This window comes from Perissodus microlepis, chromosome 4, assembly GCF_051167445.1.
Source record: "Perissodus microlepis isolate ML-2025 ecotype Zambia chromosome 4, ASM5116744v1, whole genome shotgun sequence".
In the NCBI taxonomy this organism is placed as follows: Eukaryota; Metazoa; Chordata; class Actinopteri; order Cichliformes; family Cichlidae; genus Perissodus; species Perissodus microlepis.
Window position 1 is genome coordinate 32,715,831 of NC_140464.1, and position 26,283 is coordinate 32,742,113.

Consider the following 26,283-nt stretch of genomic DNA (forward strand, 5'->3'; position numbering starts at 1 on the left):
TGAACAAGGAGGCCATGTCATTAGTTTTTCTTCTTTTATACCCTTTCTTGCCAGCCACGCTGTGGAGTACTTGGACGCGTGTGATGGAGCATTGTCCTGCATGAAAATCATGTTTTTCTTGAAGGATGCAGACTTCTTCCTGTACCACTGCTTGAAGAAGGTGTCTTCCAGAAACTGGCAGTAGGACTGGGAGTTGAGCTTGACTCCATCCTCAACCCGAAAAGGCCCCACAAGCTCATCTTTGATGATACCAGCCCAAACCAGTACTCCACCTCCACCTTGCTGGCGTCTGAGTCGGACTGGAGCTCTCTGCCCTTTACCAATCCAGCCACGGGCCCATCCATCTGGCCCATCAAGACTCACTCTCATGTCATCAGTCCATAAAACCTTAGAAAAATCAGTCTTGAGATATTTCTTGGCCCAGTCTTAACGTTTCAGCTTGTGTGTCTTGTTCAGTGGTGGTCGTCTTTCAGCCTTTCTTACCTTGGCCATGTCTCTGAGTATTGCACACCTTGTGCTTTTGGGCACTCCAGTGACGTTGCAGCTCTGAAATATGGCCAAACTGGTGGCAAGTGGCATCTTGGCAGCTGCACGCTTGACTTTTCTCAGTTCATGGGCAGTTATTTTGCGCCTTGGTTTTTCCACACGCTTCTTGCGACCCTGTTGACTATTTTGAATGAAACGCTTGATTGTTCGATGATCACGCTTCAGAAGCTTTGCAATTTTGAGACTGCTGCATCCCTCTGCAAGATATCTCACTATTTTTGACTTTTCTGAGCCGTCAAGTCCCTTTTTGACCCATTTTGCCAAAGGAAAGGATGTTGCCTAATAATTATGCACACCTGATATAGGGTGTTGATGTCATTAGACCACACCCCTTCTCATTACAGAGATGCACATCACCTAATATGCTTAATTGGTAGTAGGCTTTCGAGCCTATACAGCTTGGAGTAAGACAACATGCATGAAGAGGATGATGTGGACAAAATACTCATTTGCCTAATAATTCTGCACTCCCTGTATTGGTATCATAAGGCTGAACTGTAGCGTGTGACGTAGGCAGTGGGTTTTTATTTTGAATGTATAGCAAGCAAACTATAGGAGATAAAAGAAAGTCATACCCTTAACAAATGCAAAGACCTGAAAGATGCATCTGGACCTTTAGCTGGTCCACGTTGGCGAAGTCTTGTCAGAAACTGTTTCAGTGAAAGGGAGGCTGGACCTTTAGGATTCACAAAGAAGTCATCCCACTCAATTATTAGCAGTGTATACTCAGCCACCTACAACGTTTCCAAGCACCTCACCACCATCCCAGCTCCCATGGTGAGGAACACACCCCATTACGTCAAAAACTCTGACTTCACCAATAAGGTCCACAAACTGGGGCTCCATCAAATCAAAGAAGACGGACAAGAAACGAGGTCGGACATTAACGAGGGAGAAACGGAAGGACAACGGAACGACATTGTCATGTAGGTTTAGCAGAGAAAGTCGGGAGGCATCCCGGTGCACCTCAAACACACCTCCCAAACACTAGCTACGCAACACGCTGTACGCAGTGCAGCGCACGAGGAGTGCCACAAACGCATGGCACAACATAGAAGAGCCACCTGGATAGGACAAGGCTCGACTACATCGGCATCTAAAGGTCAAAGGTCACTCTTCCAAGGGTGCCAGGGTTCACATTCTGAGAAGGCAGATGGTTTGAAAGAGGCCATGCATGTCCACTGTGAACGACCGTCTTTGAACAGAGGGCGGGGCTTACGACACCAGCCGTCTGCCATCTATAATCCAGTTCTGAGATCCCTTCCAACCCCCACTCACTGTCCCAGTCACGTGATCTCAACAGGGCACATGATGGTGTGAGCCAAGGTCTCATAATTGTTTCACCTGCAACCTCTGGTGATAATAAGCCATGCCTTCATTCTTTGGCTCATGTAAATGGAGCACATGATCCGTAGTGGGTCACCCCACTATCTTTAAGAAAAAGCTTTAAGAAACTTAAGAAGTCCAGTCACTGCTTGGATCGCAGCGTTTCTGATCTGTGGCAAACGGAGACGATAGACTCGGTATGAGCTTCAAGGTTGGCAGGTCTGCTTTTTTTAATCTTGCTATGTATGTGACTGTCTTTCGTCTTTTTCTCTTTCCCTTCTCTCCATTCCCCTGTGTTTGTGTGTGTGTGTGTGTCTGTGTATGTTTGTGCGGTTACACATCTGTGTGTTTTGATATGGATGCGTGTCTTCTCCTGTCCTTCACCATGATTGACACTGACAGAGATCTGGAACAGCCCACTGAGACCTCCGATTCCCTATTGGTGGAGGGTTCTGGTGACTCGGAGTAAGGGACCAGTAGTAACCTACAAAATTAGAACTGGCTAAAAAGATGCAACTCGGGTTTTTGTTTTTTTTCATTGAAAATGTCTTTAACATGTATATTACTGAGGAGGTGACTTGTTGCACGTAAGTGAAGTAGCTTAGTCAAACTTGCTGTTTTGAGTGCAAACTTCTCTGCTGTCAGCCACATGGTTTGTAGCAGCAGCAGCAGGGAGCAGTTTACAGGGAAAGTGCTCTGTAAACCGTCTGCACTGCTTCATACAGGGTACGTACACAGAGCCAAAGGGCGCGTTCAATTTGGTAGTTGCTCGTCTAAAATTGTGGGTGATCAATATTACACTGTCCACACAGGAGTAGTGAGAGCAGCAGATCCACAGTTCTGTAGTCAGTACAACAAACTGCCCTCTTTTCTGGGCTTTCCTTTTGTAATAAACCAGACAGCAAAAACACTCGTTCAGTCAGTTTGTCCAGATAAAGTGCTTCTTGCTGGTGTCTGGCTACTGTCACCCCATCAAGCTCGACTATGTTCTGGTCTCACTCGGAGCTGTGGTCCTGAATTATTGCTCTGCTTCTCCTGTCAGGTGCGTCACAGTAATATAACAGAGTGCTACAGATTAATCTGTAAAAGAGGATTTTGTTATTACATTTACTATTAATATTATTTTCAACCTGTAGGTTTGTGAAGCCCTGGGTATCTAACGGCCCTTTTCCGTACTCAGCTCAACTCGACTTGGTTTTTAGGCTTTTCCATTAGGTGGTGTTACCAGGGACTTATTTTAGCACCTACAGCCCTTTTCATTACTACCTACTCGAATCGACTCGGCGCGGTTTGCAGGGTTTTCCATTAGGTCACAGTACCTGGTAGCAGGTACTTTTTTGGAACCTGCTTGGCCGGGGTTCTCGGCGTCACTCGATGAGTCATAAGAGCGTTGCTTTCACAAAAATCAGAACGGCTACAGAAAACGACGGCGTGTTCCCCGAGTGTGACGAAAAGCTACAGACCCAGCAGCAGCTATGTATTCGCTTCGACGTCCACCTTTGTTGCATATTAATTGTGTTGTGGGACGCGCACACACGTTACTATGACGACAAGCACGCAGACAAGGTACTACTGGGTTGTAATGGAAAACCAGTCGAGTCGTGTTGATCCAACTGGCCACTAAGTGGCGTCGCACAATGAGTCATAAGAGAGAGAGACTCCTTTATGAAAAACAAAACTTCCATTTTTTAACCCAACAATGACACAAAACGGTGGTCCCCGAGCCGAAAGGCCACACACCAACAGCAGGTACACCATCGCTTTGTGTTGTGTTTGTGTCACACACAAACTCTGCACTTAGCTGGTTCTCGATTGTAATGGAAAACGACTGAAGCCGAGTAGAGTTGCGTCGCGCCGAGCTCAGTAGGTACCAGTGGAAAAGGGCTATAAATATATTTGCCGTCAGTTTATTTGGATGGGTATGAGCACCATCGTTCTTTCAGACACCAGTTTGTTTTTCAGTGGAGCTTCGCTGATGTCTTAGTCAAATGCATTGTGTCTCCATTGATCCACAGTATCTCATATTTTGCTTTGGTTGATGCACCTTATTGGTAATAACCTTTAACAACCCCCCCCCCCCAGAATGCTTGTGCACAACAGCAGTCCTGACTGGTAGGAGAACATTAAGCAGACTGTGTAGATGATCATTACATGGGAAAATACAACTGTAAAAACATGGAAACACTGTGTAGCAACTGCGGGGCAAATATTGTGCGCACATTAAAACCATAATTAATGGCATCACATTTTATGTGCACAATATGCATGTTTAGTGCTGATGTTCACCTAGTTTTCTTTAACGTTACTTGAAGCCCTGCTTATTTCTTTAGCTTTAGCGGTGGGACCGTGTGTTAAGCAGTCAGTATAAAGCTATTCGATGTGGGCCTGTGTGAGTATTGTACCACAGATACACATTCAGAGTGCATGGTGAACTCTGCACAGATTAAGTAGCTGATGTCTTTCACTGTGTGTATCATTCACCTGTAAAGTGCTTGTACTAACCAGCTCTGCATTTTACTTTATCTTTATCTTGTTGCCAATTTTCATCACACCGTTCCTGTTTACTGTGTTGAATGAGTTACTCTCATTTCCCATTTCCACTCTTACCCATTCATTCCTTATTTGTCCTGTTGCCTATCTGCTTCCATCCCTGCTTTGTTCTGTGGGCTGTCCCTGCATCCTTGCCCTGTCCTGTGGCCTCCCAGCTCTGCTCCTCCCTCTGAGGATCCTGCTCCTCCTCTGTCTGAGGCAGATGAACTTCTTAACAAGTAAGCTTCTTCTGTGTCTAAACATTTTCATGCTGTAGCTCGGCATAAAATTGTTTGATTCCTTGTCAAAAAGAGTCCTCACACTTAATTAAAATATCAGCTCTACATAGTTCTGCTGCTGTTTTTTTAAAAAGCATGTATATTAGAGGCCCTACTAAGTCTGATTCATACCACTTTCCAATGTGGATTCTGTATATTTGAATACAGAGTGTTCTGATTACATCATTCATACAGTGCCACTTGTGTACTGATCCAGTTCCAATATTTAAAATAACAGTTTAATTTGATTCCCCTTTGTTTGTCAGGGTAACCTGTAAAAGATTATTTGGTTATTTATGTCATTTTCGAACATTTTTAGCTGTGGCACAACACATAACAGACACTGACAGTTTGTAACTATTTGGTTAATACATATGTGGTTCCCTTTCAGGCGATTCACTCGGTACAGTGCATATAGTATGGGATATTCTTTAATGCCTGTAATGACGTATGTGTGGCTCTGCCTGCACGTATGTCACTTGTTGCCGGTTCTTAGGCTGTTCTCACTGAGGAGCAGAACCCCTCTGCCGAGCTGGGCTAGCTAGCTATTGTTAGTCATCTCTGCTGTCGTCTCACACACTTGGTGTGTACCAATACCAGAGATGTTCCTGGTGACTCATTTCTTAGTTGACTAAATGAGGGAAGAAAGTTTGACCGACTCGTGTAAAGCTAAGAACACTCCAATATTGCATTGAATTTGAGAACCATTTAATGGATAATGTGAAAAACTGTCTTAACAAAGGCATTTGAAACCATTAATCACATTCTTCAGTAGCTGGTAACACCACTCGACTGTGTGCAGGGGCAGCAGCTTAAGAAGGGTAGCTCAGACCTGCCTCTCTCCAGCCACGTCCTCGGGGTTAACATGAATCGTTTCCCAGAGCAGCCCATAGATGTCATTTCTCCAGTGTGTACTGGGTCTACACTGGGACGTCCTCGCGGTAGGACATCCCCGGCCAGGAGGTGACTGTTCGCCCCTGTCCTCAGAGGTGGGGTTTCTCTTTGGATGGCATGCCCCTTCTGCCTGGTGGATGTCTATGCTAGGAGACAGTTGACTGGGCCTGAAGCCTTAATCACAAGCTCCGGCACTCGACCCTAAAAAGATGTTTGTGGACTCCTGTCGCACGGCATGACCCTCTCCTCTCCCAGTCTAAACCAAACTAAACTAAGCAGGTGATGCATTTCCTGCAGACACACTGGGTTCTGCTGGTTGCTCACCTGCCTCAGCTTGTGCCTCCTCTTCGTGGTTGGTGCGAACTGTTGCTACAGGTTACCGATTGCAGTTCTCGGCCAGCGTCAAAAGTCTGAGCACGGAGTGCTGCATTTCATCGCCGCCGCTCTCAGTTAAGCTGGGGTGCTGACTGCATTTGCAAACGATGTTCTGATAGTTGGGCACGATGGCCTATGTGATCACTGTCGGGCCACTTTCACTGTTAAAGATGAGCGTTTGAGGGCCCAGCATGTCGTAGTCAGGATGGGAAATTCAACAGTGGTCTCTTAGAGGCAGGGTGGGACATGTTCCCTTCTCCTGTGTTAAAGGGGTCTCACTCTCTGCTGCTGTAGTGCAGTGTTCATCTTCTTTCTCCGACAGCCACCCATGCTTCCTGCTGAGGGAATGGAGGGCACACCCTATGGTAGCAGCCCAGATGTGGGATCTGCTTTCCATCAGGGGAACATTCACTGTCTGATGTTGCTTGTGACTCCCTTTTGAAATCACTGGATCTGTAAAGTTTCTTGGAGGAGTAGAGGTCTCATCAGCCGTAACACAGCGGGCCATGATATCCCACAGTATATGTGCTGTACTTGTGTTCACTGAAGGAACCAAGTTAGATCTGATCCCGTCTTCTTCTACTTATCTATGTGACTTGTATGAATGTTGACATTAAAGCAGTGGCTAACAGATCAGTGCACCCACAGAGGTGAGTCAATTACTTGCTAAATATCAAAATTAGGATACAGTACTGTGCAAAAGTCTTGAACCAACCCCAGTTCTTTATAGTGTTTGTTTGTTTTGGGGTTTTTTCCACTTAGTGTTTCTAACGGCCTGTGGAAGTTTGTCTTTGGACATTAGCAGCATTCCTTTCCACTCCTTGCATCTAACATTTTCACAGGAACATTTTGTTTTTGCTTCTTTAACATTAACCTATGATTGATGTTGTGTACACATAACTTAAGTTTTATCTTGTTGCAGTATGTTGCCTATGAAAAATGCCAAAGACAGCAGTTTGACAGGCATAAAGTAGTATTTCTACACCAACGAGTTACAAGTACTGGACTGAATATCAGTAGCAGCAGGAAGTTTTTGGTTCAAATCGTCCTCAGTGTATACGGAGGTTCTCAGGAGAGAGGTAGAAAAGAGAGCGTCTTCTTTAAAGTAGTGGAGGCTCTAATGGTTTGGGGCTGCGTGTTGTTGCTGAGAAGTACCATCAGTAGATCTTTCCTCAGTCTGGAAATATGTTTGCTTTGCAATAAATTGTTGCACCTATTTCCAATTTTAAATAAGAAAGAGGCTTTTGCACAATACTGTATAACTGATTATCTAAGTAGGACCAGTTTTGTCAAATAGCTGCAGTGATGTTGTTCTTGTCATTTCACTGTTTGTCTTCTGCCTCCCAGGTTTGTGTGCAAAAACAACGGAGTTTTGTTTGAGAATCAGCTGCTGCAGATCGGCATCAAGTCAGAGTATCGTCAGAATCTGGGTGAGTATTACATTGGGGGTTTTCTGCTTACTTCTTATACCTTTTCCTACCAATACATGTGTGATTTAGCAAGTAATTCATTATATTTGAATGGCTATATTGTGGTGTAGCTCTTACCCCTCAGCTGTAAAAAGCTATGAGGTGTCATCACCCTGCTGGGGAGGCAGTGAGTGAGTGTGAATCTCACTAATCTCAACCTCAAATTCAAAGGCAGAGATTTTCAAATGTATACCACAGGTGCCTCTACTATAGGAGGCTGCCAGTATTTTACAGTTTGAGATTATTAACTGCACGGACAAAGTACTGAGCCACAGCTGTTCATTCATGAAGGGTTTTCAGTCTCAGTGCCACACTGACACAGACAACTTGAGATCAATTCAGTCTGCCTTTACCAACATCTATGAAAGAATCTGCACTGAACTTGAATTACTGCTGCAGCGAGCTAGATTGTGAGTAGGAGTTTTTCCCTCCTAGATCTTGCACGATCAGGAGCTCCAGGATCTCATCCACAAAGTGGAAGACCAGGGTCACAGGGTGCAGAGGTGTATGGTAGGGGTGGGCGATATAAACGATATACGATAGAAACGATATAAATTTGGCCAACGATAGAGATTTTGACTATACTGCTCTACCGCGATAGCGCATGTTGATGATGTCATCAAGCTGCGCCTGTTTTGGTCGAAAGCATCGCAGCGGCTACAACCATTATCATCTGCAAATGATGGCGGGCGACAGTCATAGCAAAGAGGTGAAGCACTTTTGAAATATGGGGAAAGCCAAAAACTGCGCTTCCTCCACTTCCTAACATTGATTCATTAATGTTGAATTCTCTCGCAGCTGCTCTGTTCCCACGTTGTTGCAGTATATTAATGACTAAGCTCGTGTTGTGGATGGATTATCTCAGTTGTTCTCCTGACTGAAGTTTGGCCCGTGTACAATTCAATTCAATTCAATTCAATTTTATTTATATAGCGCCAAATCACAACAAAAGTCGCCTCAAGGCGCTTCATAGATACAGAGAAAAACCCAACAATCATATGACCCCCTATGAGCAAGCACTTTGGCGACAGTGGGAAGGAAAAACTCCCTTTTAACAGGAAGAAACCTCCGGCAGAACCAGGCTCAGGGAGGGGCGGGGCCATCTGCTGCGACCGGTTGGGGTGAGAGAAGGAAGACAGGATAAAAGACATGCTGTGGAAGAGAGACAGAGGTTAATAACAGATATGATTCAATGCAGAGAGGTCTGTTAATACATAGTGAGTGAGAAAGGTGACTGGAAAGGAAAAACTCAATGCATCTTGGGAATCCCCCGGCAGCCTACGTCTATTGCAGCATAACTAAGGGAGGATTCAGGGTCACCTGGTCCAGCCCTAACTATATGCTTTAGCAAAAAGGAAAGTTTTAAGCCTAATCTTAAAAGTATACAGCATCCTGCTATGCGATTGCATTTGTCCCTGACCACCAGAATCCCTCACGTTAACTTTTATCGAGTGGAAAAAAGTTGGTGTTCATCCTCCAGCTTCACTGTGCTAATGTTATGCTAACATAGCTGTGTCGCTAGCAATCACGTAGCACAACATTATATACCAGGTAGTCCAACTTCAGTAACCCTGCAAACGCCACTGCTGTTTAGTTTTCTGTCTTCATTTATGTTGGAAGTGGTAGCAGAGCTGTACGTTTGAATTAGTTTCACAAATCTCTCAGTCAGAACATGGTATGAAATGTTTAGGTGGAAACTAGCGAGCTAACTTCCTGTTAACTTCTAACTCCGTTAAATTTAATAAATTCTGTTTTCATGGATGTTAAACGTAATTGTTACACCCGATAAAGCAGCAACGCTGATGATTTAATTAAAGATGAAAGAATTTAGACCGTTTTTAACTCTCAGTGTTCGTTTGACTTTGGGACCTGAAGCTGACGGAGTTTTGGACCCAGGTTACTCCGCGAAGCTCCTCACTACAGCAGCCGTAATGCTCTGACAATCCATCAAGCAGTGCGGCTTACCAAAGCTGTACTAAAACATTTTTAACAGATTTCTGCAGCCAAAATCGGTTCGAGGTCAGTAAGCACAACCAGAATTCATACATAAGGCACACTCTCGATTTTTGAGAAAATTAAAGGATTTTAAGTGTGGAAAATACGTTATACAGAAGAAAAGAATATATCGTGATATATATCGTTACCGCACATGCTTCAAATTATACCGTGATATGAATTTTAGGCCATATCGCCCAGGCCTAGTGTATGGTGCACAAAAGCTGCCAACCTTCTGCAGAAATCCAAACCTCTGGCATTAAGAAAGCACAAACATGGCATTGTTTGCTGAATGTCGCCAGAGAAGGTGTTTGAGAGTCTGGAAGTGTGGGGTCTAAATGACCAGGGGCACCGTCATGAAGGCAGCAGTCAAACAGGTGGTGGTGGGATGTAAGGGGTCTCCTGTGATGACGCTGGGTTTCCTGAGACAGGAGGAGCTAGCACTGGCCTCCAGGGGTGGCAGATGGAGGCCAGTGATTTCTTTGGACAGTGTTACTTACCTTCCACGTGGCCTCAGTAGGGGCCCCTGCATACCAAACACACAGGCAGTAGGACAGCATGTTCTCTACTCTGAGGACTGGTAGAAGGCCAGCAGCAGCTTCTGGTCCAGGTTGTACTTCCTTAGGACAGGGAGGACGTGCAGCCACTGCTGGGCTCTGGCACCAACACCCTAGTTGGTGTTGTGGGTCCAGCTGTGAGTTTAGCAGAAACCTGAAGGTGGAGACTGCAGCAGACTCATTTATCATGAGAGGGGAGAAAGCTGTCTGAAGTCCACCATAAGATCTTTTGTTTTTTGTTCAGTTTCAGGGGATTTGCTGAGCACCAGCGGGACAAATTGTCTCCCTCCTTCCTGTACGCTGTCTTATCTCCATCAGAGATGAGCCTGACCACAGTGGTGTCCTCTGGGCTCAAGCCTCTTTATTTGCTGTTTGTGCATTAAACCAGCAGCCACATTGGAAGTGCAGAGCTCTCTGTCATAGGAAGCATACTCAGCATGCTTGACAATGATGGTTGGGTGGGTTGGTGTCCAGCAGGGGGCTGAGTACGCGACCCTGTAGGGACTGAGTGGTGAGGATCTCTGGGGTTATGGTGTTCAGTGCTGGCTCAGCGCTCTCTGAAAGCCTGATGCTAATGGGAATTCCACACCAGTAGATGTTATGATGAAGATGCATGTACTGATTTATATACTGCATGTGAGGTTAGACATCCCATCTTATCAAGTTTCCCACCGTGGCTGCTCCATGAAAACCAGTTTCCCACCTTGTTGAGGCCAGTGAGACTTATTCATTTCAGTTATTGCCCATCGAGTGGGGCCTGGCCTGCTGTACTGATACTATATTTATTTTGCGTAAGCCACAATCCAAGTCGATCATTGAAAGCACCTTAAAACAATGTGTGTGTCTTTCTCAGGGAGAATGTACCTCTTCTATGGTAACAAGACCTCAGTGCAGTTTGCCAGCTTCAGCACCACAGTCAGCTGTCCCGGAGAACTGCAGGCTCATATCCTTTGAACAGTTACTCAGTCGTAGTTGTAGAAACATCCAAAGCTCCCAGGATGTTGATGAACTGTGTCAGTGCAAAACCATCATCTCTGTGTCACCGTGATGAAGGAAAGTGCAACTCTACACGTGGAATCAAGGAGTGACATGTATGTTAAATATTTCAGTCTCTTTGTAGAGCGTCTGTGAAAACTTATGTTAGAGCTTACATGCTGTTTGCAGTAGTAGTGTCGCCTCAGGGGATGAAAAGTGGATCCCTCGTGTTATGTTATCATGACAAGTGCGAACACACTCGTCATGATAACATAACACGAGGCTACAGCGACTCTGTAAACCAGTGTGTGCACCGCACAGAGTTGCAGGTCTGTTTGTATGGTTCTTGACAACTAAACACAGCTGAATGTTCAGAGCAAACCAGTGGAACCACTGGTAGAGGGAGGAGCCCAGATCCAACAAGTCCTCAACATCGAGTGTATAACTGACTTCTGTGACGCCCCGCTGCTCAACATCAAGTTCAGGTAGGTTTGCGTATCAGTCCCAAACAGTGACGAGCTGGATCACGTCCCCACGTTGATGTTTCGAGGAGCCCTGTCAGAGTCACAGTCAGTGTGTTTGCACCCACTTTGTTAAACCAACACTTTTATGGATAAGACTGAAACCGTTGTGAGCATCTAGTTGTCCAAAAATCTCCAGAAATAAATCGTACCCACTGAAGCGTGTGTGTGTGTGTGTGTGTGTGTGTGTGTGTGTGTGTGTGTGTGTGTGTGTTGTGAGCAGATATGGAGGAGCTCTGCAGAACCTGACTCTCAAGCTGCCTGTCACCATCAACAAGTTCTTCCAGCCAACTGAAATGTCCTCCAGTGACTTCTTCCAGCGCTGGAAGCAGCTGAGCCAGTAAGTGTTTGAGCAGAGCTGAGCAGCACATGATGTTCGCACACTTGTGTGTACACGTTCTACATGCTTTTACATTTGACTGTGTGGCTCCCAGTTTCTTCCATCAGCCTTATTGTACCTGTGACTGGTGGGTACTACACCCGGAGTCTCTGATCCTGCTTCACCTTTCCACTGGTGATGCTTTTGTTTGTAATGCAACAACAGGAAATACAATTTGTCAGTTACTTGCTGGTGCTGTTAATCAGTTGGCACAGCTGGGGTCACGTGACTGTAGACATTATATGTGAACCAGCTTTAAGCCCGTGTGTCATTAGGGACTTTTTCCCCCACAGTTCATTTGTAAGGAAGACCTTTCCTAATGGCTGATGTAGCAGATGTGATATGTTACTGTGAATTTTGCGTTTCATGAGAAGCTAAACACTCGAGTGTTTGGTGGTTCAGGCTTTAAAGGCTTTAACTGCCCTGGGCTGCACCTCTCCCATCACGTGTAACTGTAGAGCGTCTCTCCTTAGGCCTCAGCAAGAAGCACAAAAGATTTTCAAGGCAAACCACAGCATGGACACTGAAGTACTTAAGGCCAAGGTAGGACCATATTTGATGCGTTTGTCAAGGCAAACACTAAAGCTGCTCTTGTCTCGTGATTGCACATAGCTATTCTTACTTTTCAGGTGTGAAACAGGCGTTTATGATGGTCTCTGTTGATGACTGAGGCTTCATAGACTTTTGCTAGTGCCAGATTGTCTTGTTCCTTTTTGTGATTCTTTGTGTTTGCTAATGTTTGTGTGTAGCTTCTGGGACTGGGAACGGCCCTGCTGGACAACATTGATCCCAACCCAGAGAATTATGTGTGCGCTGGAGTGATCCAGACCAAGGGCCAGCAAATTGGCTGCCTGCTGAGACTGGAACCGAACGCACAGGCACAGGTACAGGTACAGGAGGGTCCCGAGTCTCGTCTAAGTGAAAAGCACTGATGGCTGCGACGCTTGGGTCCGTGCTTCCCTGTTGTTTGCTCACTCTGTGTCTCTTCCTGTGTGCAGATGTACCGTCTGACTCTGCGCTGCAGCAAAGACACTGTGTCAAAGCGTCTCTGTGAGCTGCTGGCCGAACAGTTCTAGAGTCCACGCCTCCATGTGACCAGTACTCCTACCATCCCCACCAGCGACCTCTCCCTCAGACCTGCCGCACCTCCTTCCTCCAACAGAGAATCAGAGTAAAAAACCAAGAGTGTAACCTACATAAGGGAAAAGCAGCCGCTGCCAGCAGCAGCAATATTAATGTCATTCTTCCTGTTCCACATTCTGATTCTAGTTCATCTTCTACTTGTTTATTAACATAATGCTACATTATTGTTTTTGTTGGTTTACCTGTGTAGCTGGAGAGTGTGTGTGTGTGTGTGTGTGTGTGTGTGTGTGTGAGTGACCAGGAGAGAGAGTGCATGTGTCCCACGGTTGTGGCTGGGGTCTCATTCTGCTCCAACAGACTGTGTGAAGTAGTAATGCTGTGTGTTCTGTGTGTGAGACATTGATTCGTTTATAGGACATTCCTTTAAGACCCTGCTAATTGCTCACCTGCCAACCTCTGCTTGAGTCTTTGGGATTGGACCTGGCAGTGAGCTGGTCTTGCATTCCCCCTGAAGAAGCACTTGAAGTATTGGGGATGGCCTTTGAGGCACAGGCTCCTCCCCTCTGATTCCTCCCCTGACACCACCAGCCGTTCGTTTCCCACACATAATGTTCTCATTGAACTTATGTGTAGGTAAATGAATTTAATGCTTTCCAGACATTCCCATCAGCTCGTTTAGACCGGCACTGATCATTTCATCCATCGTGAACAAAGTGAAGACTGTGCAGATAATCGGTGACGAGACCAGCAGCGACCCCATCCGTCTCCTTGAACGTGGTTCAGGTGCTTTTGATTGAAAGCTTGGGGAGGCCACCAGCCTGCCAGGTGTGCACAGTTTTCATTTGACTCCTGTACGACTGAAGCTTGTTTTTTCAAAGCTCATCTCAAAGTAAAATCACGCCCCCACAGATGAGACCAAATCTTTTTCAAAAGGTGTTTGAATACCACGCTTTAGTTTTCCAAGACAGAGAACTGGCTACCTGTTTCCCCACCGCTGAAGAAGCGCAGTGCAACGGTGGGCTTGTGGATAAGACCAGTCCAAACGGACTGTGGTTTGGGCTGCTGCAGCCGTGTCGCTTTGGCTTTCTTTTGTTTTATTCTCCAGAGAAATGCACAGCCTTAATTGGGATTGAAGTAAACATAAATGGATGCATCAAATTTACCTCGTGGATCCCAAAGTTTGTGCTGGGACAGAGAAGCTCTCTACACATGTAGCAACATCCCAGCTGGGACACAGATTTCAGTCTGGTCAGCTTAACGTTATAGAATAAATCTGGTGTTTACACAAACAGCTGATATTCAGAAGTTGCTCATATCCAGCTTTGGATCTGAAATTTATCCACAACTCGTCCCGGCTATTGTGTCATAATCAAGCACTGATGTTCCCGGAGTACAGAATGTTAGACACCCAGATGTCCAACACAACTGCTGTGTGTGTGTGTGTGTGTGTGTGTGTGTGTGTGTGTGTGTGTGTGTGTGTGTGTGTGTGTGTGTGTGTGTGTGTGTGCGCGTGTGTGTGTGTGTGTGTGTAACCAGGTAAGAAAAAAGAGCCTAAAGACATTTCTAATACATGGTCACATAATCTTCTGTGGCTGCACAGCAATCACAGGACATAGAACTTTGTAGTGGAAAATGTAGTGATTTTGTCATTCTGTGCGTGTGTGTACATGAGTTTGTGTGCGTGTCTATGCAGTATCCACTAGCTAATGCAGCCTCATATATTGGTGTTAGGAACCTGTCCAATACCTGTGTTAGATTACAAGATTTACTCTGTAATGAAAAAATGTGAAGTAAAATTATGCCATATATATCCAAACTGATGCTTCCTGTCTCGTCACACTGACACAGTCTTCCTATATGAAAGGAACCCAGGCACAGGGGGCCACAAGCCAGTGCACTGCTAGTGTCAGCACGTGCCCAGATAAATGGGGAGGGTCCTAACGTAACCTGCAGATCAGCGCTGGTGGTGCTTCTTGTTTTGTTTTTTAAACGCCTGAACGCTCTCTAGCATTCACACTCTGCATCAGACAGCAACCTGGGATTCAGACTGGAGTGGGATTAAAGTGATTATGAGATCACCTGATCTACCTGCCTGAGCTACAGCCAATCAACAATCACCTGTGGTGCTGCTGGCCAACAGTGCACATGCAGAGATGGGACAAAGAGTGTTTGCAAAGGAAAGTACTGACGGTTGTATGTGAGACTGGACACTGAGGTGGGAGAGAAGAACGTATCTTTATACACTGATTGTAGACATGATGGAAATGTTAAGAAAATGGAAGGATTACTTCATCTTCTTAATGCTCATTCATCCAGCTAAGTAAATCCCCAACAGTTGATTCTAGCTGTGAGCTCAGTTCCTTGATCATTAACATGCAAAGGAACTGAGCTCACATTGTTCCCTCAGTGCTGCTGGTTTCAGTCATTGTGCAAATGTCCTGTTTATAAGGTTGGAAACCTGCAGTCAGCTGAGACTGAAGACGTCACCTGGATGATGATGAAACGTTTCTCCCACTGAAAACGTCCAGATGAACAGAATCAACTTTTGGGGATTACTTCCATCATCTTCCTCCGTTCATGAGGAGCAGCTCATGAATGGACGTCCAGAGGATTAGTAAGCAAGAAGTCTGGGTGGAAAGCCAACTGGTCCAAATCCATATGGAGGTAAAGGGATTTCTGAGTGAGAAGGCAGTGGGCTTTGTAGCCAGACTGTTATCCCTGAGACTGAAGCCATACCCAAGCGATGGAGAAGGAACCAGGGCATTTGTGTGATTGTCTCAGTAGTCCTCAGGAATGTTTTCCCTAAATTCTTGGGGATCAACATATTTATTCATTTTATTTTTTGGCAGATGTGAGAGAAGCTTTTGCATCGACTTTGGTCAGCAGTGATTTTCACCTTGGACCTCTCCTGTCGATGGTAGAAAGTTCCACAAGTCACCCGTAACTGCTAGTCTGCAAAGGTGTCAGTCCCCTCATCACAGAATCACAATCACGATTATTGGCCAGGTGTATGCGCAAACACAAGGAGTTTGGTTCTGATCGATGGTGTCTCTCAAGCACAACAATGTAAAACAACAATATGTAAACGACACGGTACACACGCAAATATACAGGATTACAGAAATGAATACCACGGAGTCTGCATAAGGTGCCGTTGCAGTCTAGCAGTGTGACAGTTCAACTGTTTAGGAGGGAGATGGCGAGATGAAAGAAACTGTTCCTGTGTCGGGGGGTCCTGGTCTGCAGGCTTCTACACCGTCTGCCAGAGGGCAGCAGGTCAAAGTCTGTGTCCAGGGTGTGAGGGGTCTGTGATGGTCTGCCCGTTTCCTGGTTACTGAGAGGTCACCCCAAAGAGCTGATAAACCTACTCTGTCCATGTTTGACATCAAGCTCATTAACAGCAGTAACTTACTTACCCTGGGTCTACGTGCAGAAATCCTTCAGACCGGACATGTTCGGCAAAGCAAGGAAATGGGACCCAGGCTGGAGGATTAGAGTTGCCAGAAGGAAAAGTAAGTGGGTATACAGGACAGCTACAAGTACCCGAGTATCTTGCAGGGCAATGGCAATCACGATGAAGGTGATGACAGACGGGAGAAGTGCCTGACATCAAGAAATCTTATCAGTAGCTAGAAAAGGTAGATCTACAGGACAGCACGGAGGCTGTCAACAGGATCCAAGTTTCAGGCTGGTTGTGCAAAGGATGCTCCAGAGACGGTTCAGTGTAGTAATAGGATGCAAGCTGGGATACCTTTCACAACGTGAGGAGATCTTAGGTTTTAGTAGTATTAGGAACCTCAAACTGCACATCTTCAGGGCACAGAGTGCAGACCAGGAACAGCTAAGATGCTGTGCAGAACCATCAAATGCTGCAAATCAATCCGCATGGTTTAAATTAGCATAGAAAGGTCGTAAAGAGTAGAAGAATGAAGGTTAACACCAGAGGGGGGAAAGCAGTTAGCAGCATGCGGACAGGCAAACCTCGGCTGGTTATCCGCCATCAAAGCCTTTCAGTCTCATGTGCAGTAAGATGTGTTGCACTGTCAGAATACTTTATTCATCCTTCCCAGGGACATCATGTGGGTCACGGTTGCTCCACTACAGCAGCATTAACACAAACAGGAGGTTAAAGCTGCTACTGCAGTAAATACACAGGCCAGATGTGACTGGAGTGAACGTCATGTGCTGCAGCACTCACACTGGTGTCTGTGCTGCTGATCAGGAACAACTGCTGCTGAGGCGGCCCCACGGACAGCTGCGTCTGCGCGTGTGAAAGTGCGGCGGCGCAGTGATTGGCTGAAAATGACATCATCCAGTCCAGATCTATTGTTGGAAAGTTGATGAGCTCATCGTTGAGAATCCAGTGTGAGAAACACAGTGAAGAGGAAGGAGGACCTCGCTGCAGCGCAGCGTTGTTGTCTCAGAGTTCCTGCAGCTGACACCTCAGTAAGTACGGCGTGGATACAGCACGGATGCACCGTCGTGCAAAAGAGGAAACGCACACTGTGTTTGAATGTTTGTCTTCTAAGAACTGGTCACAGGACGTTTCACGCAGTGGATTTCTTTCCTACGTGTGTCGCCTGTGGTGCTGCAGGTATGGTCTTGTCTCGGGATAGAGAGATGGAGCGGCCCCCGCTGTCCGTCATCCTACCGCAGCTCTACCTCGGAGCAGAGAGCGACGTGACGCAGGTAGGAAGAGGACCAGTGCTGTCGCTATCAAAGACATAATAATGTCGCAATAACAGCTCCAGCTCCTGTGCAATACTCACACAGCACAGCAGCACACGCATGGCTTATGTGGACATTAAATAACATGAAGCACTTACAGCTGCGCATGCTCACGTAAATCTGTTGCCTTTACTGAGCAGATCATTACTTCATATGCAATATTATTATATTACCTTATTTTTAAACAATTCAAATATTTTACAAATTACGTGTGAAATATTTTTCTTAAGCACTTTGAGTGATTCTTTAATTTGTAACAAATAAAAAAAATAGTGAAGTTAAAAGTGCTCTAAACAATTACCAACATGATTGTTCAATATTATTAGTGTATTAATATGTACACAGAGACGGATCACAGTTTATATGTGAGGTAGAGCACAGACAGCCAAGTGCGTTTCACTGTGAACTCTTGTACAGCAGAAACAAAGCGTGTGTGTGTGTGTGTGTGTGTGTGTGTGTGTGTAGGACCAGCTGGCCTCGCTGGGTATCTCCTATGTGCTGAGTGTGAGTCGCTGTAGCCCCCAGCCCTCCTTCCTGCCTGGTTCCAGGTATCTCCGCATTCCTATTGACGACTCTCTGTGGGATAACCTGCTGCCCTGGATCCCACAGGCTCTGCATTTCATTGGTAAGGCCTCACTCTCACATTACAGCAATAGAACAAGATTACCTCAGATTTCTAATGCACATAATCACTAAACACTTACCATCTTGTCATCATTGTGTTTGAACAATGCTTTACTTCTGTGACAGTGCAAGAAGTTTGCATTCAAGGCTCTATGCAGTCGGTTGAGTTAGCAGTGGCAATACGATAGAAGCTGCAGGCTATGCCAAGTACCTGGATCAAACAGGACATTCATTCAGAACCCTAATGCACAAGTCATAACGTTGTTTTTTAGATTTATTTTCAATTTTTAAATATTTATTATTTAATTTCTTTTTTTTCAAAAATGTAATTTGCAGTGTGGTTAGCTTTAGCCAATACAACACTTGCTCTGTGTCCCGCTCGGCTGACTGTCACTATGCACTGTGCGTTCAGATGTAGCCATGTCGTCGGGGGCTTCCGTGCTGGTGCACTGTGCAGCAGGAATCTCCCGCTCCCCAGCTCTGGCTGTTGCCTATGTCATGTACAGTCTGGAAATGGATCTGGACCATGCTTACAGGTATGGCTAGTAGCACAAATTCATCCCGCAGAGGGAACTGAGCTCGACTTTGTCAAATAACATAAGAACACTGAAGAAGCCTTATTGATTTCCTTTCTAAAGCTGAACATGAGTTGTTTAACTTACAGCTATCAGAGGTTTTCTGGCACTTTCACCACTCCGGTGAAATGAAGTTAACTCTGCTTATGAGTTTAAATATTTGTGGTCTTGACAGTTGGAGACTTTTACCCATGAAAGACTTTTCATTTCTCTAAACAGTCCACAGCACATAGTATTCACACTTTTATCTACAACAGTCAATAACTCCAAAGAACAATGGATGCACACCTTTCTAAAGGAACCAGTATACATAAATCATGTTTTAGGACTTCTCCTCTCAAAGACCCATATTTTGATATCCATAAGAGGATCCAGATATTCCTGCCTTAACAAAGTATTTACATGCAATTGTTGGAAATGTTTATCTTGCAGGCTGCAGTTGTTTAGAGACCTTCCCAGCTGTGTAAATCTGCACCTGTCTTAATCTTGACAGATCTCCTCTATCCCATTGTTCTGAGTATCGATCCATTTAGGCTTGTCAGAGGAAACTAGCAGATGTAGTCAGTCCTGATCAATAAAGAAGGCTTTGTGAAGTTACAAGACATTATAGCAGCTTGAACACTTGCTAAACCTCTCAGTTAGCGTATGTATGCACTCTATATAAGCGTTATCGAGACATTCAGTACACTCAAATGAGCATCTATTTACCTGTTATTCCTGTTTATTGTCATACAGTCTATAATACTGTGGTAACTGTCACTGTAGCTCATTGCAGAATACTACCTAGACTCAGTGTGACGTGTGAAATACTAGCAACAATAACCCACATCCTTTCTGTCCCCTTATAAGGTTTGTGAAAGAGCGCCGGCCCTCCATTTCCCCAAACTTCAACTTCCTGGGTCAGCTGCAGCACTTGCAGGGTGCTCTGAGCCAAAAGTCGCGTGGCCACGACCTCCTCATCCAGCAGCTGGCCAGTTGCCTGCCATCTGTTAACGACAGTGTGAACCTCTCTCACAGCAGTCAGAACAGTAACTGTCAAGCTAAGAACGTCACCGCAGACTCAGCTCACCACAAAGACAAAGCCCAGCAGAGACGCTGGCTGTCAGAGAGCACTGACAACAAGCAGCAGCAACTGCGGACTCCTGATTTGCCTCCCCATCGTGACCTGCAGCCTGTCCAGAAACCATTGGAAGTTTCAGCTTCCCGTCCCTGTGAGCCCATCAACCCAACGCTAAAGGCCACCCAACTACAACTCCCATCAGGCTCTGCTTCTCTCTTAGAGAAACGTAAAAGCCTTACCCTCTCTTTGACCCCTTTGGGAATATGCCCTTCCTCCACAGCAAACGAGAGGCAACAAGAAAAAATGGTCGAGAGCAGGAAGATTGGCGAGAGCGCCGAGGTGAAGAGTTACCCTGGCTCCTACAGGCAGGCAGAGGCTATCCACAGGAAGCAGCGTCTCTCTCTCAGCCAGCACAGCAGAGCTGAGGTCAAGGAAAAGGGCCTGCTCTCACCTTTCAGCGTCACTCTCAACAAGCTGCTGGGTTGGGGGGAAAGGATACTGCTAGGAGGTGTTTTTGTCCACCCTGTGCAGATGGGACAGCCCGCACTACCTTACAGGTGCTGAGGATACAAGGAAGCAGGTGGTGGAAGGAGTTATCTGTGCATGTTTGTCAGAAGAAACCAAACTACACAGCTGATGTGCACGTGTAATGAAAGAACCAATGTCTATTTATTTATTTATTTGTTGCAGAGTTGAATCTATGAAAATGACCTGAAAAGACAAAAAGCACCCGTTTATCATTACACAGCGATCCCTGTTTCTGTTGTTTTTAAATGTAGTTGTTAAAAGGCTTTTGCCACAATGGTTTGTAATGTATTTACTGACAAATAAAGATGACATTTTAACCATATGTGTTTGCCTGTTTCTCAGTGTGAAGGGACTCGCGAGCCTCTTCACCCCAGTAAGCAGAGGGTTGCATAAAAACACAACACAAGCATGCAGTGCTTTGAAGTGCCACAGTGAGCCAAGACTTTGGAGGTTTGCTAAAGAACTATTTGGACAAATATTCTTGTCAAAGCAGATCGTACCACAGTGGATTTAAAAGCAAGTATATGGATAAAGGGCAGACTTTCAGCTTGCATTCAAGGGCTTTAACAAAAGTATAGTGTGAACAGGAACTGCATCCATTTTTATACAAGTTCCCATTTTGAGAGGCTCACAAATAACTGGGCAAACTAACATAATGGAAATCCTCACGTGCCCTCAGCTGTTGCTTCTTTGTGCATCTCACTTTAACAACACTGCAACCAGTGCTTGAGCATATCCCATTTAGTTGTGTTGCTGCTTTGCGGTAGGCTTTAGGCCGTTTTCATTGTGAAGCTCTGCAGCAGGATCAGGACACTTCACTGCGTGTTTACTTTGCCTTAACACACCTTCGGGATTTCTGAAGTATTCCATACTGGGATTTCAGATGTGTTTCATTGTGTTATTAAACCAGTTTGGTTCCGTTTCAAAGGGCGAATAACATCTTGTAAAAAGTTTCACATCCGTTTAATCAAAGTTCTCATGAGAATATTAAACGGCGTACGGGCACATCCGTTAGGTAGGAATGATGATGTCACGGATGCTCCGGTGACCGAATAAGGAAGCTGACACCCGAAAGATTCGTTTCAGATTAGTTTTTAATTTGAAGCAGACGAAGGCTGCCGTGTGTTTGCAGAGTCCTCGCGTGGGGAAAAGTCACCACCGCCTATGACATCAGTGTGATGTAGTTGCTGCTGTAGTTTCTTGAGGAAAGAGAAAAGAGGAAGCAGTTCCGCCCAGAAGCTGACTGGAGGCCGACGAGAAAAGAGCCGAAAGAAGAAAAGAAAAGGCGACGGCGATTTGCTACAGTCCCGCTGTAAGGCCGAACTCAAAGCAGAACCCCGTCGGTGCGTGTTATTGTGCTGCGTGGACAGTGGAACTCCGTCAGGACTTTGCTTTACAGGTGTGGCCCCGAGTCCGTCGTTCGCACACCAAACTTCAGTTTTGAAAACCGTCCATGTTGGTGTCTCCTTACAGTTAGCAGGCTTACTGCGAGACCGGGATTTAACGCGCCTGTGAGGTCCTGCGGCTGCTGTGAGCTCGGAGACGTTCTGGTCCGGAGCTGAAAATGAGTGGAGACGAGGAAAGATTCAAACTGGTGGTTGTGGGGGGAGGAGGAGTGGGAAAGAGCGCCCTTACCATCCAGTTCATCCAGGTACTGACTCTACAACACGTGTAGAACATACTGTGGACCTGTCTGTAGGTTAATGCGTCGATCCACTGGTGGTCGATCCACTGGTGGGTCGTTATTGAGCGGTTATTTCCACGAACTCAACCTTGTCAAGGTTCAACAAGTGACCTGCATTTGGAACAGATGAGCTGTTAGTGGTTAATGGTTTACCACCAATGTCTTATTCAGCTATTGGGCAGCAGTTAAACAACTAAAACAAACCAAAAACACTAGCAGGCTTCTCCCTCCCCCTCCAGATAAAGTCATTCATTCTCATTGTAAGTTAGAATCACAATAAAAGCAGTCAAGACTTTAATTATGCATCTGAAACCACCTTGGCCCAGCTGGTCATATTTAACTTGTATATCTATACTTGATGGTGCTTGACTATGCTGCAACAGTGTTTAGCGTGGTGTTGGTAAACTGATGTACTGAGGGAGGTAACAGAAGGATGTAAACTTTCCTGGATATAAATGACACGTTACTGTTAGATGACGGCTGGGGAACATCGTGATGTCACAACCTCCAGGGACAAAGTTGAGCAGGAGTGCCAAGTTTAGGTTGCTCAGTTCCTGATCATATAGGAGGAGTAGGTGGAGAAAGAAACAGGGATTATCTATGAAACACAGTATAGTATGACAGTAGATTTCTATTTGAAATATTTTTAAATACTTAAACTCTAAACATGTTACCAGTGCACTTTAGTAAGTTAGTTACCTTCCACCCCGGTTCTGTTAACGTGTCGCTGGGAATTGTTCCGTTCTGAGTCGGTGCTTCTGCTTCCACACTGTATGGTAAGATTTCTTCATTACCTCGGGCAAGCTTTTGTTGCACTCTGTTTAACACAAAAAGGTCTTCATTAAACTGGCTGCCTAATGAACGGTTCCAGCTGTAGTACAGTCACTGAGCACTGTAGCAGTAAATAGTGGATTATAGAGTACACTGAAGGAGAAGTACTGACGTGGTTACATATTCGTTCTAAACTTAATAATTCTCCAGGCACTTTTTATCATTTTTGCTGCATAACTTTTGTTCTCGCCAGCTGTAAATAATATAAATAAATGCCTGTTAGGCACTAGACTTGGTTATGAGAGGTGTAAAACAAGCCAAGCTGTTCACAGTCTAGTATTGATGTTAATAACTCGGAGTGTGTTCCACAGTCGTACTTTGTGTCCGACTACGACCCCACCATTGAAGACTCCTACACCAAGATCTGTACCGTGGATGGAAAGGAGACCCGGCTTGACAGTAAGACATTACACTGGAGATGTACATGTCCTAATTCACACAGAGTGTCAGAGTAATTGCAGGGTTTTTAAAAAGCTTTGTGTGAAAACAAAGGGTGTGTTACATTGTGATGTGATACAGGCAGTGTGTTTGCTCTCTGGATGTTTCATTTCCCTTGTTAGGACTTGTTAGTGGGCTGGTGCTGTCAGGGTAGTGTGCTGGGCCACGCTGTTCTTTCACCACTTATTTGTGAATCATCAGACGCAGCAGAGGTGCTGTTTGTAAGACTTTTCCTCACCATTCCCTTCACAAACATCACACTTACCCTAATTGATACAGTTTAGTGATTTCTTTTGGTGAATGCAACAGTAGAGAATCGGTTTTAGTGAAACCACTAAGAAAAACACTTGTTTCCTTAGTGGGTGATTTTTATGACACAGAACAAGTGAAACTTCAGCTTAATGTTACAGATTTTCTGTTAGCAGTATAGGTCACCATGTATACACTATATTTTGAAAAGGTTGATTTTGTTCATCTGGACGTTTTCAGTGGGAGAAACGTTTTGTCCCTCATCCAGGTGCCGTCAGCTGAGACTGAAGAAGTCAGCTGGATGATGACGAAACGTTTCGCACACTGAAAACATCCAGATGAACAGAATCAACCTTTTGGGACTTATTTACCTGGATGATTGAGCGTGCATCAAGACATGTATACACTATATTAGCAAAATTATTTGCTAGTCTGTCTACACATGTGTACGAAGTTGGGTGACATCCTATTCCTAATCCATGGGTTTAATATGATGTCGGCTCACCGTCAGCGGCTATAGGAAGGCTTTCCACAAGGGTTAGGAGTGTGTTTATGGGAATCTTTGACCGTTGCTCCTGAAGCACATTTGTGAGGTCAGACACTGATGTTGGCTCACAGTCTCTGCTAATTCATCCCAAAGGTGTTCCCTCGCATTGAGGTCAGGACTCTTTGCAGGCCAGTCACGTTCTTCCATCTGTGTAATGCAATAACTTGCTTTGTGACTGGTGCATAGTCATCTTGGAATGGGGAGGGGCTAGGGCTGTTCGATAAAACGATATATATCAGATGACGATATAAAAACATCTATCGTTTCATTTTACGCTATCGTTTGTTTCGTGGTGTCGCAAAATAAACTGTTTACGGCAATATTCATGGTTTTGATGGTCACTGTAGTGGCTTTATTAATGTCTTAAAGTTCTCTCTTTCTCTCATATTTAATATAACCACACTACGGACGGACAAGCGCCTGTTTTTATGCGTTGTCATTAGCAACAACGACGGTAAAACCATCGCATGTCCGCTTGTTTATTTTCCACATAAACCTTTCACAATAAAGCTCAAGATCCTGTTGAGACTTTTCAAAATAAACGCAATCACGTGAAAAAGTATACAGAGTATTTACGGATGAGAAGTAAAAAAGAGCCGCCAGGTGCTAAAAAATAAACCTTAGTCTCAAACGTTAGAACAGGCTGTTCCCCGCAGCACGCCGTGTAATAAATACTCACAAAGAAAACGGCGGCCTTTACAACCTATGTCTAAAAATGTGTAGTTTCATGCATCGGTTAAAACACTCGACTCCGGGTACACGGCGCCCAGCTGGAAACACTTCACCTACCCGAGATTCACAGAATTTACAGAAAATATTATTTTTTTTGTGATTTATATCGTTATTGGGACGATGGAGGTTTTATATCGGGATATGAGATTTTGGTCATGTCGCACAGCCCTAGGAGGGGCCATTGTCACCTGTTCCCACAAAGTTGCAAGCATGAAGTTGTCCAAATTGTCTTGGTATGCTGAAGGATTAAGAGGTCCTTTCACTGGAACTAAGGGGCTGAGCCCAGCTTCTAAAAACAACCCTACACTGTAGTCCACCAAACTTTGCATGTGGCACAATGCAGTCTGATAAGTAATGCTCTCCTGGTAACCACCAAACCAGGACTTATTCATACGTTTGCCAGATTAGTCATTGCAGAGAACATGTCTCCACTGGTCTAGAGTCCAGTAGTGGCGTGCTTTAATACCACTGCATCCCACATTTTGTAATGTGCTTGGTGATGTAAGGCTTGGATGCAGTTGCTCACCCGTTCCATGAAGCTCTGTATGTGCTGTTCTTGAGCTAATCTGAAGGCCACATGAAGTTTGGAGGTCTGTAGCAGTTGGAGAAAGTTGCCAACCCCTATGGGCCTCATCTGCTGACCCTGCTCTGGCTTACCGCTTTGTGACTGAGTTGCTGTTGTTCTCAAATGCTCGCACTTCACTATATGTGATGAACCGAGCAGTGATGAACATCAGCACAGGTTATTCAACCGAAAACAAACTTGGTTAAATTTTACAGAAAAATCTAAATCTTAAGCTCATAAAACAGGTCAAAAGAACAGAACTGTACTCAAACACTGACAGCAAACAACACGACTCACTCAAACAAACTGACCTTCCTAAATGCGACACAGGTGAAACTTAAATAGTGGCTGATCAGCCCACAAAAACGCAAAAAGGGGTAGAACACACAAATACCCAACTGAAACTAACATAACAAATCCCATCCCCCCATGATCCAGAGTTGTGGTATGGCCCAATTTGCAGGTCTCCATATAGGCTTGCTCCGCCCCTTTTTCACCTATTAGCTCATCACTGAGGGACTGGGAGCAGCTGAGGTAACTGAGCAAACAAAGACAGATTAAATCATAAAGGCACAACAGTGTAAACTAGAATGTGCACACTTATTTTAGAATACAGTGTTATGTATGTACATTAGTTCTAAATCAAAACAAATTCTTTATTATCCTGTAAATTAAATCCTGTATTTAAAGAAAGAAAAGTGTAGGTGTAGTGTTATGTGTAAGCCTCTACACTGATGTTTGGTAGATATTACCACGTGTGGCTGTAACTGCAGCCATCACACTATAATACCACGT

The 26,283-nt window shown here is 45.0% G+C and overlaps 3 protein-coding genes and 1 long non-coding RNA gene across 10 annotated transcripts in view; 3 read left to right on the forward strand and 1 right to left on the reverse strand.

Moving 5' to 3' along the window:
• ap2a1 (adaptor related protein complex 2 subunit alpha 1) overlaps positions 1-14,743 on the forward strand; it is a 35,358-nt gene extending 20,615 nt beyond the window's left edge. The window contains exons 14-22 of one of the 6 annotated variants that reach the window (XM_084927172.1): positions 2,275-2,337; positions 4,578-4,640; positions 7,296-7,378; positions 10,823-10,911; positions 11,305-11,429; positions 11,689-11,805; positions 12,318-12,387; positions 12,594-12,734; positions 12,843-14,743. In XM_084927172.1, coding sequence (XP_084783298.1) covers positions 2,275-2,337; positions 4,578-4,640; positions 7,296-7,378; positions 10,823-10,911; positions 11,305-11,429; positions 11,689-11,805; positions 12,318-12,387; positions 12,594-12,734; positions 12,843-12,920 — 829 coding nt within the window. In that variant the 3' untranslated portion in view covers positions 12,921-14,743. The remainder of the gene's footprint in view (positions 1-2,274; positions 2,338-4,577; positions 4,641-7,295; positions 7,379-10,822; positions 10,912-11,304; positions 11,430-11,688; positions 11,806-12,317; positions 12,388-12,593; positions 12,735-12,842) is intronic. The other 5 variants (XM_084927174.1, XM_084927175.1, XM_084927177.1 and 2 more) reach the window with 5 other exon arrangements.
• A 2,493-nt stretch (positions 14,744-17,236) lies between these two features.
• Positions 17,237-20,764, forward strand: LOC146389334 (uncharacterized). Its single transcript, XM_084927181.1, has 5 exons — positions 17,237-17,373; positions 17,522-17,616; positions 18,121-18,280; positions 18,692-18,815; positions 19,704-20,764. Exons 2-5 carry the CDS (start codon positions 17,524-17,526, stop codon positions 20,476-20,478), a joined length of 1,152 nt encoding a protein of 383 aa, XP_084783307.1. The 5' UTR covers positions 17,237-17,373; positions 17,522-17,523; the 3' UTR covers positions 20,479-20,764.
• Positions 20,765-21,454: 690 nt separating this feature from the next.
• rras (RAS related) overlaps positions 21,455-26,283 on the forward strand; it is a 15,385-nt gene continuing 10,556 nt past the window's right edge. The window contains exons 1-3 of one of the 2 annotated variants that reach the window (XM_084927190.1): positions 21,455-21,841; positions 21,916-22,093; positions 23,269-23,356. In XM_084927190.1, coding sequence (XP_084783316.1) covers positions 22,007-22,093; positions 23,269-23,356 — 175 coding nt within the window. In that variant the 5' untranslated portion in view covers positions 21,455-21,841; positions 21,916-22,006. Of the gene's footprint in view, positions 22,094-23,268; positions 23,357-26,283 lie in introns of both variants that reach the window. The other variant, XM_084927189.1, reaches the window with a different exon arrangement.
• LOC146389336 (uncharacterized) lies at positions 22,510-25,777 on the reverse strand. The gene is made up of 3 exons (XR_014800151.1): positions 25,450-25,777; positions 22,826-22,943; positions 22,510-22,680 (listed from the first exon to the last, which is right to left on the reverse strand). It is a non-coding gene; the product is annotated as an uncharacterized LOC146389336 (long non-coding RNA).